General features: G+C 42.4%; 1 protein-coding gene across 1 annotated transcript in view; it reads left to right on the forward strand.

Moving 5' to 3' along the window:
* Window positions 1-18,405, forward strand: part of LOC134675919 (pleckstrin homology-like domain family B member 1) — a 163,414-nt gene extending 145,009 nt beyond the window's left edge. The window contains exons 17-21 of the mRNA XM_063534263.1: window positions 4,902-5,004; window positions 6,277-6,408; window positions 11,052-11,151; window positions 11,824-11,911; window positions 12,365-18,405. Coding sequence (XP_063390333.1) covers window positions 4,902-5,004; window positions 6,277-6,408; window positions 11,052-11,151; window positions 11,824-11,911; window positions 12,365-12,547 — 606 coding nt within the window. The 3' untranslated portion in view covers window positions 12,548-18,405. The remainder of the gene's footprint in view (window positions 1-4,901; window positions 5,005-6,276; window positions 6,409-11,051; window positions 11,152-11,823; window positions 11,912-12,364) is intronic.
* Window positions 18,406-18,622: the final 217 nt, after the last annotated feature.

Genomic DNA, 18,622 nt, shown 5'->3' on the forward strand with positions numbered 1-18,622 from the left:
TTTTAATACTTAAAACTAAAACAATTTACGCTTAAGTTCAATTTTGAGACTAGACAAGGAAGAGTGAAAAGGATCAATGTCATGTAAGTGCCTATTAACATAACTAGGGACTCGTCTGAAAAAAGTGTGCCGAGAGTAATTCTTACGAGCAAAGCTGATATGAAATAGAGATCTGGAACGTAGGGGGAGGTGCGGACAACTAAAAGTGACTAATTCTAAGAGATTCGGACATTTTATTATTCCATTAAGAATTTTAAATAAGAACATTACATCTAAATAGTGTCTTCGTTTATAAAGGTTCCAAAATAAGACAGGAAAATGAAGATTTATACATTTCCTATTCGAATCTTGTTTTTATTTTGGTAGGTGCGACATGTTGAATGCATTAGTATCCGGTGCACATGGGACGCGTTCGTTTTATTACACGATTTGTCTATTCTCGTACTTAAAAACGACGGCACAGGAAGTCAGTGCAAAGCTACAGGTAGGGAGTTTACTTTTGAATGAAGTATAGAATTAGTCCAAGACTATCGGCGCAATTCGAACTTTAAGATACGTCAATTAATAGATCTAGAATAGATATGGAGTATGTCAGTGTCAAATGTGACATTTCTTCAAACAAAAACGTCACTTTTGACACCGACATATCTAATCCATCTGTTCTAGATCTATTTACTGACGTATCTTAAAGTTCGAATTGGGCCGCAAGACAAGTCTGCAACGATTTTGATAGCACACGCAATGCAAGTGTTATTTTAAACGACAAACTTCTATGAAATTATGACGTATAAAATAAATAACACTTGAACTGCGTGTGATGTCAAAATCGCTTCAGACTTATGATCAAAATCGGAGATTTACGAGTAGAATGCAACCGGGAATGTTTTGAAACTGGTTGTAACATAAAGGGGCCCACTGATTACCAGTCTGCCGGACGATATCAGCCTGTCAGTTAAAGGAAAAATTTGACAGCTCCGAACAACTGACAGGCTGATATCGTCCGGCGAACTGTTAATCAGTGGGCCCCTTAAGAATGATATTACTTATATGTACAAACTTTGTTGTTATATTTTAAGTACAAGCAAACACAGATAAGTGGAGTGGTGAATTAGTGAGTTATCTATTGATTGTAATGAAGAGCTTTAACTATCTTATCTGTGAGTCTTCACTATCAGCTTCCGGGAAATAAACATACCTATGTAAAGCATTGTTATAAATAAAACATTAACTTGATACATGCTTACAGTGCACTTTTTGGTTAAGACTAGAGTTTCTCGACTTTTTCGAGAACGTTTTGTATGCGAAATGTTCTCACTCGAAAATATTCGCTCGTAAACGGAGAACGTTCTCGGTAACGACACAACGCATGAGGGCACTGCACTACTACGATTAGCCAGGGGTGCGAAACTCCTGACTTCGGGCAAACTCGGCTCCGTTCGGCTCAGCATTGCTCCGAGCAATTATTAGGGTTGGCACAACTTGACGTCCCTGTGCGTGCACGACCACAGATAAGATAATGGCTCGAATTTTGACCACCCAACGAACGCAACCCCGATATGTAGACGAACTCAAATATGTAGATTTCGTATACCTATTTACCTATGTAAGATCCTTCACAGCAATCTAGATAAAAAAAGTGTTTTATTAGACAATGTTTAAAAAAATCATAAAAAATAAGTAATCATTTCTTTCAAAATCCGGCAGATAAAAATGGAAATAAAACATTGAAGAACCGATAGCCGTTTGTCTTATAATTCTATCTGTAGTGCAAAAGTAGGAGATACGATTCAAAATTTGTCAAAAATCGATGAAAACCTCGGGTAGCCCCTTAGCCTTAGTGCATTCGACAAGGTTTACGCGTTTAAAGGGTTAATACTGTTAATTGTTCTTCGAGTCGTCAACCTTAGGTTGACCTTGAGGCAGATAGTTTTAATCAAGCCAAATAATTCATAAAGAATAATTTGGCATACATCAGTAACGGATATAAACAGAATCAGTTTATATCCGTTACTGATGTATGCCAAATTATTCTTTAATGAAACACGACTCACATGACATTATCGTCACACACAAACACGTAAACGCAGATATTTACACCAATTAATCATAATTACTACTAATTTCAAATCCGTATCGTAAACACGATCATTCAGTCGCGCCCACCGTTTAGTTTAGAACAAAAATAAACCATTTTATAAATCATCTGACACATGAAAGCCCTTGTTCTGTTGGCACAAGGTTTATTTTTGTTTGAAAGGTGAGTTAGTAATGTTGGTATTGTAAACGAACATTATACGAAACTCAGTGCGTGCTCGGCCGACGAACGTGTCAGTCAAGGGCGTCGAATTAAAAAAGTGGCGCGAAGTGATTTTGAAATTAGAGTTATTTAAATAAAAGAAAGTGTTGTGATTTAATAAAAATATTAAAAATAAATAATAATGAATACGTAATAAAGTCCGTCTAAGCTAACTTGAACGTAACACATGGAAAGAGTGTCAATACAAATGTCAAATTTTCATAGAAGTTTGACTTTAATGATGACATTGTCAAATGCCTTGCAGAGTTAGCTTGGTTTGACTCCAATACTTAAGTTTTAAATCATACTTATTACACCTAACGTGTCTATCTATGTATATATTACATATCATCATTCTCTTGCCCTTGTCCCATTCACTTGGGGTCGGCGCAGCATGTCTTTCTCTTCCACACCTCTCTGTCGCCCGTCATCTCATCATTCACTTGCATTCGTTTCATATCATCTCTCACACAGTCCATCCACCTTTTCCTCGGTTTTCCTTTCCTCGTACTGTACTTTATATTACATATAAAATAACTTATTAAAATAAACTAAAACTACAAACAAATTAAAATTAATACTAAAATAAAAGAAACTTACCTACAAAATAAAAACCTAATTACAAAAAGAATACCCCCTCCAGCAGGTCCGCCTGTTGCATGTTATAAAGTTTTAAGTCGTTTTTAGTGATGTATAAATAAAATGTTAAGTGTTATGCGATATAAGTTTAATTAAAAAAAATAAGGTCGATGGTCTATTTTATAGAGAATGACATACTCAATTACTCATATGCTCTATTCGCCGTACAAAAATGTAGTAACTGGAATGACATCTTTTTTGTAACACGCGTAATGAAATTTAGTTTAATGTCCTAAAATGAAGAGCATAAATTAAATACTGTGTAATTTATAAAAGTAAGATTTAGAAGGGACTTTATTTTGAATAGGTAACAAAACTTCTGGAGTGAATTAGGACCAATAATATATACCTTTTTTTTTTAAATAGGTATATGCTAAATAGATACTTCAAAGAAAACTCCACTAAATAACCCTAATCCATAATATCACCGGGAATGCCGCCAAAAAAAAAACTACAATTTGCTGTTCTTTACAACTTTCTAAGTCGTAAAAACGTCCGACTGTCCAATATAATACTTTATATATTAATTAAAATATTGAGAGACTGCAAGTCTGCTCTTTACATGACTCCTATTTATTTTGCTTGTAAAAGATGCCGCCTACGCGCATTCCGATCTGAGCTTTATGAGCAGTTATTCGTTTTTAAACATGGTTGCTCATTTCGTGTGAAAAATGTGTATTCGTCGGACAATCACTGATTTACTGGCCTATGTAGTCAAAATACTGTGCGTGAAACTATTTACAACTCTTAGGACTATTTAATGATCGTTACACTTTGTACCATCGTAATATAAACAGCTCATTTAGACCTGGGGATTATTTCACCACGCTGAAAATTCTCTGACCAATCCAAACCCATACTCATACTCATTTATTCATAAAGCCAATTTACATGTCAAAATGTAAATTGGCTTATATCCCTTGTTTTATCATACAGACATACCAACTGTTTAAACTATTAGTACTATTACTGTCCTCTAGATATATGTGAATTATTACTATATACAAGTGAGGCATAAAATAAATGTAAAACAACCAATAAGAACATTATGTCTATGTGGCTTACGTTCGTGAAGACATCGCATTTGGGCACATTTTACTCACCTAAACCTCTACTTGTAAGTATCTCAGGAACGATAATTACTACATTCAAAATGTATGAGGTATGACCATTCACTATCGTCATCTTCAGAAAAATCTAAATTATCTGTGATGTTGTTAATGGACAACCCCTTATGCAGAATTTTTCGGACTAAGGAGCCTCCTTCAGTCGAAAAAATTATCGAATCGAAAGAATCGTGTATTATTTTTGAGTTTGACCGGTCATCAGCATCAATATTTAAGAGCTATGCTCTTGTCGGTGGAGTAATCACCACTCTTCTCTTTGCTGGGCTGGCTTTTTAACTCCCTCGTACGACACGACAGAAACTATTTTTTATTTGGCTGAGATATGTGAGCCTGGGATATCTTGTCCTCCAAGATGTATAAAAAGAATCTGTTGTGCCGTATCAGGTGGCCAAGATGGTTGGCCATTATGTTAGCCATTGTGTCTAACATCTCTCTTCTCTCCTGCCATGCTCAGTACCTCTTCGTTCGTCTTCCTTCCAGCGCTATCGCTTCGACAACGAAAAGCATTATGTCTCTCTATCACTCTTCCATATTAGCGCGACAGTGACAGTTGCGTTTCGATTGCTACGGAGCGTAAGCGATTGGCTACGCGGCCTGTTCAGCTCATCATCATCATCATCATATCAGCCAACGGACGTCCACTGCTGGACATAGGCCTCCCCTAAAGAGTGCCACAATGACCGGTCTTGCGCCACCCGCATCAAACGGACTTCCGCGACCTTTACCAGGTCGTCAGTCCACCTTGTGGGGGGGTCTACCCACGCTGCGCCTTCCGGTATCTGTCCAGCTAATCCTTAGCATCCCCCGCCGTATTTTGACGTAGAATTGTTATTTTGCAGCTCCAAGTAAGAAACTCTCACACCGAGTCTACAGAAGACGAGAAACGCAGCGATGACAGCCGACCACTCAGCCTCGCCTCCGACTTTAGCCGAGACAACATTTGTAAGTACCCAACGACATCTTTAACGACCCTTAGGGCCACTTGCACCATTCACTAACCCGGGGTTATTCGGTTAAACCTGGCGGAGTTACCATGGTTACCAGTACAATTTGACTCTGATAGAGCGCAGCATATTAGGTGTGAAACTAAGGGATCGCATCCGGAACACCACGCTGCGCTCTAAAACTCAGATAAAATAGATGTAGCTCGAAAAGCGGCCAAGCTAAAGTGGGACTGGGCTGGTCATGTCTGCCGCATGCCGAACGACTTGTGGGCCAAGTTAACCACAGGGTGGGTGCCCCACGAGTCAAACCGGGGATCCGGCAGACCTCGTCGGCGATGGCGGGATAACATGGACTCCTTTTTGAGAGACTGGCCAGATGTAGCTCAAAACCGAAACGAGTGGAAGAAGAGGGGCGAGGCCTTTGCCCAGCAGTGGGACACAACAGGCTCATAATAATAATAATAACCACGTGTTTTTAAAAAGTTTCACTTGCCCTTTTCTCTTCTTTTTTAAAAGTTTGGAGACTCCTATATGGCTACCACCAGTTTGACACTGACATATTCGCTGACGTGTGCATACTTTCTATACATCTCGCTCGCACTGTAGTATAAGCGAGATGCATAGAAAATAAGTTACGCAGACTTTAGCGAATAAGTCAGTTTGACACTGCTAAGGCAGTCCTGGTAAGGCTAGTGGTTTAACTCGTTAGTTTTCATTCGCCACTATCAATTTGAGACTGACTGTACCTGAATTATAAAGACCCAAAAACCGGCCAAGTGCGAGTCGGACCCGCGCACGAAGGGTTTTGCGCAAAAAACGGCAAAAAAAATCACGTTTGTTGTATGGGAGCCCCACTTAAATATTTATTATATACTGTTATTAGTATTTGTTATAACGGCAACAGAAATACATCATCTGTGAAAAATTCAACTGCCTAGCTATCACGGTTCATGAGATACAGCCTGGTGACAGACAGACGGACGGACAGACGGACAGCGGAGTATTAGTATCGTTTCTACCCTTTGGCAGGCGTGGCTCACTCCGCGATTTCGTCGCTTTGCAACAGCTACAAGTACATCCGTCCCACACCAATTTTGGTGGCTAGCCATGAGCCGCGCGTGGCGCTGTCGCCACCTAGCTGTCATATCTGTCCTGATCGTAACAGACGCGTTTTGTTAGAGAGTGAATCTTCTGTGCCTAGTACTACTACTTATTCTGTGCCTTTGAGTACGGAACCCTAAAATTGAACTACAAAATTTTCTGATTCCAGTGCCTCTCCAAAGCGGTCCTCGGCGTAATAGGCGGTGCGTGGCGCCGTACAGCGCCTCACAGCGCCCTCTCACCCGCTACCTGCCTGTCGATCGGGAGGACTTCGACCTCAGGCGCCATGTTGAATCCGCGGGTAAGCAAGTAACAACTAGAGATGCCACGAATATTCGGCAACTATTCGGTATTCGGCCTATTCGGTGCTGTCCTCGGCGTAATAGGCGCAGCGTAGCGCCGTACAGCGCCTCACAGCGCCCTCTCACCCGCTACCTGCCTGTCGACCGTGAGGACTTCGACCTCAGGCGCCATGTTGAATCCGCGGGTAAGCAAGTCACAACTAGAGATGCCACGAATATTCGGCAACTATTCGGTATTCGGCCTATTCGGTGCGGTCCTCGGCGTAATAGGCGGTGCGTGGCGCCGTACAGCGCCTCACAGCGCCCTCTCACCCGCTACCTGCCTGTCGACCGTGAGGACTTCGACCTCAGGCGCCATGTTGAATCCGCGGGTAAGCAAGTCACAACTAGAGATGCCACGAATATTCGGCAACTATTCGGTATTCGGCCTATTCGGTGCCGTCCTGGGCGTAATAGGCGGTGCGTGGCGCCGTACAGCGCCTCACAGCGCCCTCTCACCCGCTACCTGCCTGCCGATCGCGAGGACTTCGACCTCAGGCGCCATGTTGAATCCGCGGGTAAGCAAGTCACAACTAGAGATGCCACGAATATTCGGCAACTATTCGGTATTCGGCCTATTTGGTGCGGTCCTCGGCGTAATAGGCGGTGCGTGGCGCCGTACAGGGCCTCACAGCGCCCTCTCACCCGCTACCTGCCTGTCGACCGTGAGGACTTCGACCTCAGGCGCCATGTTGAATCCCCGGGTAAGCAAGTCACAACTAGAGATGCCACGAATATTCGGCAACTATTCGGTATTCGGCCTATTCGGTGCGGTCCTCGGCGTAATAGGCGGTGCGTGGCGCCGTACAGCGCCTCACAGCGCCCTCTCACCCGCTACCTGCCTGTCGACCGTGAGGACTTCGACCTCAGGCGCCATGTTGAATCCGCGGGTAAGCAAGTCACAACTAGAGATGCCACGAATATTCGGCAACTATTCGGTATTCGGCCTATTCGGTGCGGTCCTCGGCGTAATAGGCGCAGCGTGGCGCCATACAGCGCCTCACAGCGCCCTCTCACCCGCTACCTGCCTGCCGATCGCGAGGACTTCGACCTCAGGCGCCATGTTGAATCCGCGGGTAAGCAAGTCACAACTAGAGATGCCACGAATATTCGGCAACTATTCGGTATTCGGCCTATTCGGTGCGGTCCTCGGCGTAATAGGCGGTGCGTGGCGCCGTACAGCGCCTCACAGCGCCCTCTCACCCGCTACCTGCCTGTCGACCGTGAGGACTTCGACCTCAGGCGCCATGTTGAATCCCCGGGTAAGCAAGTCACAACTAGAGATGCCACGAATATTCGGCAACTATTCGGTATTCGGCCTATTCGGTGCGGTCCTCGGCGTAATAGGCGGTGCGTGGCGCCGTACAGCGCCTCACAGCGCCCTCTCACCCGCTACCTGCCTGTCGACCGTGAGGACTTCGACCTCAGGCGCCATGTTGAATCCGCGGGTAAGCAAGTCACAACTAGAGATGCCACGAATATTCGGCAACTATTCGGTATTCGGCCTATTCGGTGCGGTCCTCGGCGTAATAGGCGATGCGTGGCGCCGTACAGGGCCTCACAGCGCCCTCTCACCCGCTACCTGCCTGTCGACCGTGAGGACTTCGACCTCAGGCGCCATGTTGAATCCCCGGGTAAGCAAGTCACAACTAGAGATGCCACGAATATTCGGCAACTATTCGGTATTCGGCCTATTCGGTGCGGTCCTCGGCGTAATAGGCGGTGCGTGGCGCCGTACAGCGCCTCACAGCGCCCTCTCACCCGCTACCTGCCTGTCGACCGTGAGGACTTCGACCTCAGGCGCCATGTTGAATCCGCGGGTAAGCAAGTCACAACTAGAGATGCCACGAATATTCGGCAACTATTCGGTATTCGGCCTATTCGGTGCGGTCCTCGGCGTAATAGGCGCAGCGTGGCGCCATACAGCGCCTCACAGCGCCCTCTCACCCGCTACCTGCCTGCCGATCGCGAGGACTTCGACCTCAGGCGCCATGTTGAATCCGCGGGTAAGCAAGTCACAACTAGAGATGCCACGAATATTCGGCAACTATTCGGTATTCGGCCTATTCGGTGCGGTCCTCGGCGTAATAGGCGGTGCGTGGCGCCGTACAGCGCCTCACAGCGCCCTCTCACCCGCTACCTGCCTGTCGACCGTGAGGACTTCGACCTCAGGCGCCATGTTGAATCCCCGGGTAAGCAAGTCACAACTAGAGATGCCACGAATATTCGGCAACTATTCGGTATTCGGCCTATTCGGTGCGGTCCTCGGCGTAATAGGCGGTGCGTGGCGCCGTACAGCGCCTCACAGCGCCCTCTCACCCGCTACCTGCCTGTCGACCGTGAGGACTTCGACCTCAGGCGCCATGTTGAATCCCCGGGTAAGCAAGTCACAACTAGAGATGCCACGAATATTCGGCAACTATTCGGTATTCGGCCTATTCGGTGCGGTCCTCGGCGTAATAGGCGGTGCGTGGCGCCGTACAGCGCCTCACAGCGCCCTCTCACCCGCTACCTGCCTGTCGACCGTGAGGACTTCGACCTCAGGCGCCATGTTGAATCCGCGGGTAAGCAAGTCACAACTAGAGATGCCACGAATATTCGGCAACTATTCGGTATTCGGCCTATTCGGTGCGGTCCTCGGCGTAATAGGCGGTGCGTGGCGCCGTACAGCGCCTCACAGCGCCCTCTCACCCGCTACCTGCCTGTCGAACGCGAGGACTTCGACCTCAGGCGCCATGTTGAATCCGCGGGTAAGCAAGTCACAACTAGACATGCCACGAATATTCGGCAACTATTCGGTATTCGGCCTATTCGGTGCGGTCCTCGGCGTAATAGGCGGTGCGTGGCGCCGTACAGCGCCTCACAGCGCCCTCTCACCCGCTACCTGCCTGTCGACCGTGAGGACTTCGACCTCAGGCGCCATGTTGAATCCGCGGGTAAGCAAGTCACAACTAGAGATGCCACGAATATTCGGCAACTATTCGGTATTCGGCCTATTCGGTGCGGTCCTCGGCGTAATAGGCGGTGCGTGGCGCCGTACAGCGCCTCACAGCGCCCTCTCACCCGCTACCTGCCTGTCGACCGTGAGGACTTCGAGCTCAGGCGCCATGTTGAATCCGCGGGTAAGCAAGTCACAACTAGAGATGCCACGAATATTCGGCAACTATTTGGTATTCGGCCTATTCGGTGCGGTCCTCGGCGTAATAGGCGGTGCGTGGCGCCGTACAGCGCCTCACAGCGCCCTCTCACCCGCTACCTGCCTGTCGACCGTGAGGACTTCGACCTCAGGCGCCATGTTGAATCCGCGGGTAAGCAAGTCACAACTAGAGATGCCACGAATATTCGGCAACTATTCGGTATTCGGCCTATTCGGTGCCGTCCTCGGCGTAATAGGCGGTGCGTGGCGCCGTACAGCGCCTCACAGCGCCCTCTCACCCGCTACCTGCCTGTCGACCGCGAGGACTTCGACCTCAGGCGCCATGTTGAATCCGCGGGTAAGTACAGGGCTATAACCGCGAAAATCGAAGTTCACAAATTGCGGGCATTTTTCTCTGTCACTCTAATTACGCCTTCATTGGAGTAAAAGAGAAAGATCCCCGCAATTTGCGAATTTCGGTTTTCGCGGTAGCCCCACAGCCTGGCAAAAAAGAATAGAAATTAAGAAGTGGCAACACTGCAGTATCGTCCCGTTCTCTTATTAAAGATTTGAAAGGGACGACACTACAGTGTTGCCACTTTTTAATTTCTCCTCTTTTTTGCCAGGCTGTAAGTCACAACTAAAGCAAGGAAATGTCGGGTCAATGTACCAAATTTCCTGTGGTTAGCTTCCTTACTATTGTGGTCTAGTATAGGTATAGCATAGATATAGATTGTCGAGATCCGACGTCGCACCAAGGTGCAAGACGTCGGATGCGTCATCACCAAACTTAAATGGAGCTGGGTGGGACATGTTGCCAGGCAGAGTGATGGTAGGTGGGCCAAAATGTTAACGGAATGGTGGCCGCTTACAGACTAGATTAATGTTTTTTTTTCTACTCCCGTACCTTTATTTGTCATTTAAAGGGTTGTGCACATACCTTTAAACCCCTATCTTATAGTTGTCAAGACAAGGCTTTAGTATGTTCCCAAAAAAAGTTTTTGTGCATACACGCAGTATCTTTTTGGCACTTTTACGATACTTCGTGTAATCACCACTTAAAAAAGATTGTATGAAATACATTGTTGCCAACCTAATTTTAACTGTCATCTTTGACAGATAAGTGAACCATAGACATGTTTTTTTTATTTCATTCATTCTTTTCCCGCCCGTACCCTTCATTCTTTGCTATTTCTTGAATGAAAAATATTAGTTTTTATTATAATTTTAGTTCAAAGTAGGTAAGTGATTTGTCGTAGAAAAAGTATTGTATGAAATGTTGTTTAACCGAGTCAAAAAATACTCGTGGCGTCTTCATTATCAATTTTCGGCTTCGCCTCAAATTGTTACTCACGCCACTCGCCTTTTTTGACCTCTCTTAAACAACGGTTGCATAAAATACTATTATGGCTACATATTTAACCGACGTTGAAAGTTATGCTCATTTTTGTTTATTGTTATTTACAGGTCACCAGATCGAGCTGTGCCCCCACGTGACAGTGACCGCGAGCGCTTGCCGCGGCTATCTGCATAAACTTGGTGCCAAGTTCCACACCTGGTCGAAGAGGTGCGTTAACGAACGCCATTTGACTTCGATCATTATTCTTTCACTGACATGTGTTAACTTGTTAAATATTAGTATTTACGCCATCTACTCGAGAGTACGCTGAAGGTTATGGCGCCATCGCTCGAAAAGATTGCACCATACCTTTGGCCTTTAGTCGAGTAGATGGCGTCAATATTTAATGATATCGGTGAAAGAATAATGATCAAAGTCAAATAGCGTTCTAACAGTTTTATCGTCTGTCGAAAGATGGCAGTAAATGTACTGTAGCTACTTAATTTACCATGACAGTAACTCTCTATTTCAAATTCTCTTTGGTAGAAATGTACAGCCTATAAGGTCTACCACTTTGTAAAAAAGTTGTGCGGTGATTGATTATCTAATGTTTAAGATGTAGCTGATTAAGAGTCATTTCATCATCATCATATCAGCCAGAAGACGTCCACAGCTGGGCATAGGCTAGTCATTTAGTTTTCCATAATTACTACTTAATTTTCTTCTCTGGATATTTTTCATTCTTACCTCTGGAGTTGCAGGCGTCCATATGCTACGGAGACAGCTTTGGTAAGCCTGATGCCTGAGGGTTCAGACGGACCGTGTGCTCGTTTGCCACCGACGTAGTATCAAAAAATACCTTTATGCCTTTCGTATAAAATGTGCGTTGTTTTTTTTCAGGTGGTTTGTGTTCGATCGGGAGTCGAAGACTTTTGTATACTACTGGGATAAAAGCGAGAGAAAACCGCGGGGCGGCGCTTACTTCCAGGTAATTCGTGTTCACATCTCATCCTGTATCGTTTAATTGAAATGAGGGTTTCCGCGATCGAGATTTTCACTAGATGGCAGCACCGTGACGAGAGGTAATTTTGACAGCTGCTGTCAAAATCCACTTTTAGGCCTGAGAAGATAGCAAATGACTCAACCTATCTGCCGTTTCAATTTGGCAAACGATGTACCAAACACCCTGTATATTAGACGACGACTGCTGACGACCGGTCTGGCCTAGTGGGTAGTGACCCTACCTATGAAGCCAATGGTCCCGGGTTCGAATCCAGGCAAGGGCGTTTATTTGTGTGCTGGCACAGATATTTGTTCCTGAGTCATGGTTGTTTTCTATGTATTTAAGTACACAAGCCTTCTAAAGCTTACCGTGGGGCTTAGTCAATTTGTGTAAAATGTCCTATAATATTTATTTATTTATATTACTATATATTTTCAGGTGATCGAAGAAGTATACCTCGACCACGGTAACACCTCAAAATCTCCAAACCCTCAGACCACCTTCATAGTGAAGACCCGACAGCGTCGCTACTACCTCATGGCGCCATCTGGCGAAGCGGCGCGCATATGGATCGACGTGGTATTCACCGGCGCACAGGGATACACGGACTATCTCGACTGACTCATTTAGCGTTTAGGGCTCATTAAGACGATGCGAGAACTCGCATGCGAGTGTTATTACATTGCGGTTTTTGATCGAATTGAATTGGACGTAACCGACAGTCCGCAGTGTAACTAAAATCGCATGCGAGTTCGCGCGTCGTCTAAATCAGCTCTTATGCAGACATTGTACACAAAAAATGCTTAGGGCACTTTTGGTCTGAACTTTTCGGACATTTTAACACGAATTAAGTGGTTTCGTCTAGCAAACGGAATTAGGAATTTTCGGTCTCAACATTGAGGATTTTTTGCCTGTATTATGGACATTTTCGTGTGTTTAGCAAAGTGTTTGTCGGAAAGTTTTGGTCTGAACATCACTCATTCAGCTTATGTGGACATTTTCGCCTTGTTGGCAGTCTGAACATTGCGGACGTTTTAGCCTGAATCGTGTAACGGACATTTTCGTCGGAGTAACAGTTTTTGTCGAACTGGTTTGGGGCTCTTTTAGTCTGAACATTACGGATATTTTAGCCCGAATGGTTGAACAGACATTTTCGTCTGGTTATTAAAGCCTATTGTGGGTTTTTCATTATAGACATTTAGGTCTACCCACAAAGTTAGCGAAATGTTTGAAGATCCTTACGGACATTTTAGGTTGTAGACATTTTGGTCGGAACAGGGTGCGTGACCAACGTGCAATAGTTATCGCTCCGTAGCGAACGAAACATAACTAGTAGGTAGTGTGGAAGAGTGACAGAGAGAGATGACTACGATACGCTGCGGAGCGTTAACTATTGGCACGTTGGCTACGCACCCATACGTTACAATATTTAGGGACGGTTTGCAACTGTGCACACATATTTATGTTACAAAAATAATTGCCTATACTTTTAACGCTTCTAAAGAATCACTGACTTAGAATCCTGTGTTATTGAAAAGGTTTTGAAACTGAATATGGCTTCAGTTTTTAGATGTCCTTGGGTTGTTAGTTTTAATAAAACTAAGCTAAACGGCACGATTCGGGAAATGAATTAGGGATTCACTAGATATGAAATAGTAACGATCTATAATCTTTACTATATCATGATATATATTATATGAAATATATATTATATATATCATGATATATATTATATGAAATATATATTATGATATAGTAAAGATATATTATCTGTACTATATTGTATCTAGTTAATCTCTAATACATTTCCCGAATCGAGCCGAAAGAAACGAGTACTAAAACAATTTGCTGTAATATATATGTTAATAATAACAAATAGATAAAGTGCAAGATCACACCAAAATCAAGCCTAATATGGTATTTAACTATACTTGTATGAATGAAAATACCCCGATATTTGGATCGGTAGATATATATATTTTAATTTCGCAATTGTGTGTTTTTATATCGAATATTTTTAATTCGCGAATAGAAAAATCACAGTATTTTTAGTATAAAAATATATATAATCTGATATAAATTAAAATTATCATTAGGTATTCATACCTTCGACAATAAACAACCCTGTGCCAAGCTTTGTATGATATAAATATATTTACATGGCAGCTTTATACCAAGGTAGTTTTGGACGAGACTCACATATATTGCCACTAAGTGCTACGGGTTACGCTCGTAGCGCGTAGCCACGTCTTCGCCGTATGAAGCGCGTAGTCGCTACGAACAGTGTACCCGATAGTCGGGTTCTTGGCGCTGAATGTGTTAACGTAGTACCGTCACGTCACACATATAAATGTAACATAATATAACACGCGTTACACTAAGTCTCTTACGATATACGTGCGAAATTTTCAACGAGTGACGATAACACGACCGACTCCTTTCGGTTTTAAATCGACACGAGTTGGGAATTACCTATTCGCACATGTATCATACAACGTTTTACAGTACATATGGCTATTTATTTTCGAAAATAGTTACGTAATGTGCTAAGTATCGCACTAGTGCGGTAAAGTAGCACCATATGTACTATAAAGCCTATACGTGAAAGTCTGAAAACATCTAATATATAACTTTAACCCTTTGACGGTTACAATTTAACATTAACCGCCCTGCTTTCCGATAAGGTTTAATGTTACATCTTTTACATAATAGGCGTAACCTTCAAGGGGTTAGAAATATGTAACTAAATCAAAGTGAAATATTTTAAATATAGCAAAGAGAACTTGATATAGAGGCCTATTGTCAAAACCGTCTTCGGGCGATAGCGCCGTACCTTTGGCCTATACTCATGATGGCGACACTTTTTGACATTTAACAAATTTAACACATATTAGTGAAAAAAACAAGGATCAAAATCAAATGGCGTTCTAAAGTTTTGACAGGCGGGCGAAAGATGGCAGTTTTACTCTGGCTATAAAAATTACTTGGACAATCCGCCTCTATACTAAATTCTCTTTGTAAATAGACAAAAAAAAACTATACTCATCCCTTTTTCTCGGGTAATAATACGAGAAGAGAGACATCACGATTATCTCTATTATGGCTCCTCTATACGATGGACCAACGCCGCGCCGGCCACTCCAACGGACGCATTTATGCGTTAGAGGGAGCAAGTGATATTGCCATCTCTCTCTGCATGGCTGCGTCCCTTGGAGTGGAAGGCGTTGGCCCATCGTGTAGAGGAGCCTTTTCATACACCGTTCTATTAGATACACCGTTCTATATTGTGTTACGTTTTCTCTTGTGTGACGTTACATTGATGAGTTTCGTTCTTTAACACTTTGACTACCGAGAACCCGCCTGGTAGGCACTCGTAATGTTTGCTCAGACAACCCGCCCAGTGGGCTGTTTTGTACGCAGATATAGACGACCGGTTTCTGGGGTAGTGCGCCGTTTTTTGCCCGGTTGCGAAAGTGTTAATATAGTGCCTTGCAAGAGACTGAACAACAAATCTGTGTTAATGTACAATTGTATTAAAATGTACCTTAATTATGCAGTCAATTTATAATGAAATGCCAATTGTGTAAGTGCTCAGATTATTTAAGTTAAGGACGTGTTGAGAATTTTCAAATGTACTTTTAGAGTGTTTGAAATTAAACCTAATGCATTAATGATTAAGATCTAATTTAGAAGTACACTTAAATAGGTACCTAACGAATACCATTGGGTTGTCATGGTTTTCAGTAAGATGTAAAAAATAATTTCGACTCCATATTAGTAGCCTTACCACGAGTTAGACGATTTTCGCTAGCGTGTGCGTTTCTTACTTTCTATGCATCTCGCTCGTACTGGCATATTAGTGCAAGAGGTAGAAAGTAAATCATGCAGACGTTAGCGAATATGTCCGTTCGCTAGCGTGTGCGTTTCTTGCTTTCTATGCATCTCGCTCGTACTGGCATATTAGTGCAAAAGGTAGAAAGTAAATTAGGTACGCAGACGTTAGCGAATATGTCCGTGTCAAACTCGTGGTAAGGCTACCGATGCTTTATAAGAAGTCTGACATTTAGAGGTGTTTAAGAGAGTTTCTTATATATGACACTCGTGCAATGCGAAACACACCTAACTGTATTAAAATAAAGTTCATATTCGCTATATATTCGCGGTCAAAGAACTAACTTATTTTTTATAAGCACGCTTATATATCTAATGTTAAAGAATAATAATGTTACCATTATTAGCTATATATACTATGTATTAGTGGCAACTTTACATTGCCCAAACGCATGTTTGTATTAACTTTGTAACATTGTCGAAAACACAGTAAGTAAATTGTAATACAGTAGAATCCGCTTAATGACATCAAAGGGAAGTGACAAACACGTCATACTAAGCGGATGTCATATAAAACAAACTTGTACAACTTCTTATTTTTGTTGTTTTCCAAATTAATCTCAAATTTCTTTATGAGAAATGAGTTTTATTAAACTTGTAACAAATATCATCTTGCCGAAACTAAAATACCTTACACACCACGAACGCACCAAACGTCCTCGCAGGGAAAGACGTGGTGACCGCCACGAAAACCAGCGAAGGTGTCAGTATAACCGGACATAATTTCATGGAAATAGGATTTTTAGGTCATAGTAAGCGGTTTGTCACTATAAGCGAAGTCATCTTATCCGAATTTGTCACAAAGAATTTTATATGAAAACCAAACTTCGCACAGTAATTACGTCATAGTAAGCGGTTGGTCAGTATAAGCGGAGTCATAATAAACGGATTCTACTGTAATTTAACTCTTTCAACGATATTTGTCATATACAAAAATATCACTCACACGCCAACCTTCGATTCTGGTGAGAAATCTTCAGATAACTATAATAGCTTGAAACTAGCATACATTGGTATTCCCAAAACTGAAACGGAGACGTTCGCTTTGCTCGGTCGGTTATAAGATGTAATTAAAAAACACTATTTTGATAATACACGGTGTAACATGAGTAAACCGAATAATTTTAACAGCGTATTCCTGATCATATTTAGAGACAAAAATGTCCTATAAACTTTTTTGATATTCGCCTAGTTTCAGAGATATTATTAATTTAAAAAAAAAATTTTTTTTCACTAGTTTTTATTGTTACATGGTGTAAAAGGCATTTTTGATGGTGATGTTGCTGCTTAAGGGGCGTAATCTAAATATCCTTATTGATAGATGTCAAAAAGTGACAAGTAACACTTTGCAAAAAGTAGGTTCTACGAAAAAAAAATGTAAAAATCAATTTTAAGTGACAAGTTTACCAATGACATTTATTATTTATGTACAAATACATTCAAAAAAATGAAAAAAAACGAAACAAAAAAAAATTTTTTTTTTGGCGAAATTGACCTAAACTCATATTAAATTTTTTACTTCTTTTGACCTCCGAAATGCGTGGTTAAAATTATTCGGTTTCCTCATGTTACACCGTGTATATGCAAGAGTAGGTATTAAAATGTCATTTTATGGAACTTGCTAACTATGTAAACAAACCGTCATACTGAAATCATCATTCAGTGACAGTTTCAGTATGGTATGTTTACATAGCATGTTCTATAGAATGACAGTTTAGGTACCTATTGTAGTTTTTGGTCTAGGAAGACATTATAGTCTGTCCCCCTTATTCATAAACGTCTACTAAAGTTGACAAGCCGATAATAATCGTTTGTCCCTTTCCGACGTATTGGTATGATGGAAAGGGACAAATGATTATTATCGGCTTGACAACTTTAGTAGACGTTTATGAATAAGGAGGTGTCTAGGTATTTTAATAAAAGTAAACAAAATCTACCCTCAAAGGGCTCCTTAAGCCAGTTGAGGGTAGATGAAAACATTACATGATTAAATAATGTAGGTTAAAGTCGGTCGTTCAGTGACAGATCCAGTCGGTTTTGTATTTGGTTGGTTAACAAATAAATGTTATAACTCCCTTAGAGAATATAACCAAACGGAGTGGTTATTAACAGGCGTTCCCCTCTGTTGAAAAAAGGCGGCCAATGGTCAACCACATGTCAAACATATGTATGGACTGACGTTTATCTGACATGGCTATGTTGACGTTACATATACGTTTGATGTGCCCCTCCCCCGCGAAAAACGGCAGACTATTTTGTACCGAAAATTATAGACATGGCGTCTTCGTTGGTTATATCCTCTATGTAACTACCCTAAAATATACAAATTATTTGTTTACTTTTATTTAAATACGTAAAGATACAGAGTATAGGCGTTTGTGGTGTTGAAAGGGCTAAAATATATAAAACACAGGCATTATTGAATACTACTTATCTTGAGAAAGTGTGAAAAATCGATAGTGTATACATAAGTGGAACGTATTGTAATATTTGTGTGATTCGTTTGTACAATGAAATGGCTGAAACCAATTATTTTAGGTCATAAGGTCACATTATTAACCAAGCAAGTAAATAAAGCATTTACATAATTTATTGTTTTCTTTCCTCCTTTGCTACATGGGGGTTTTTGCGGGCGATAAATCGATCTAGCGATAAATCGAGCTAGATCCTATTTCTGGGAAAACGCGCATTTTTGAGTTTTTATATGTTTTCAGAGCAAAGCTCAGATATATCAGATATTGCGCCTTTATACCGGGTGTGGCCTGTAATACGAGCAAAAAATTTAACTGTAAGCTGTACTCCTCT

The sequence above is a fragment of the Cydia fagiglandana genome, chromosome 23 (assembly GCF_963556715.1).
Source record: "Cydia fagiglandana chromosome 23, ilCydFagi1.1, whole genome shotgun sequence".
NCBI classification, from domain to species: domain Eukaryota; kingdom Metazoa; phylum Arthropoda; class Insecta; order Lepidoptera; family Tortricidae; genus Cydia; species Cydia fagiglandana.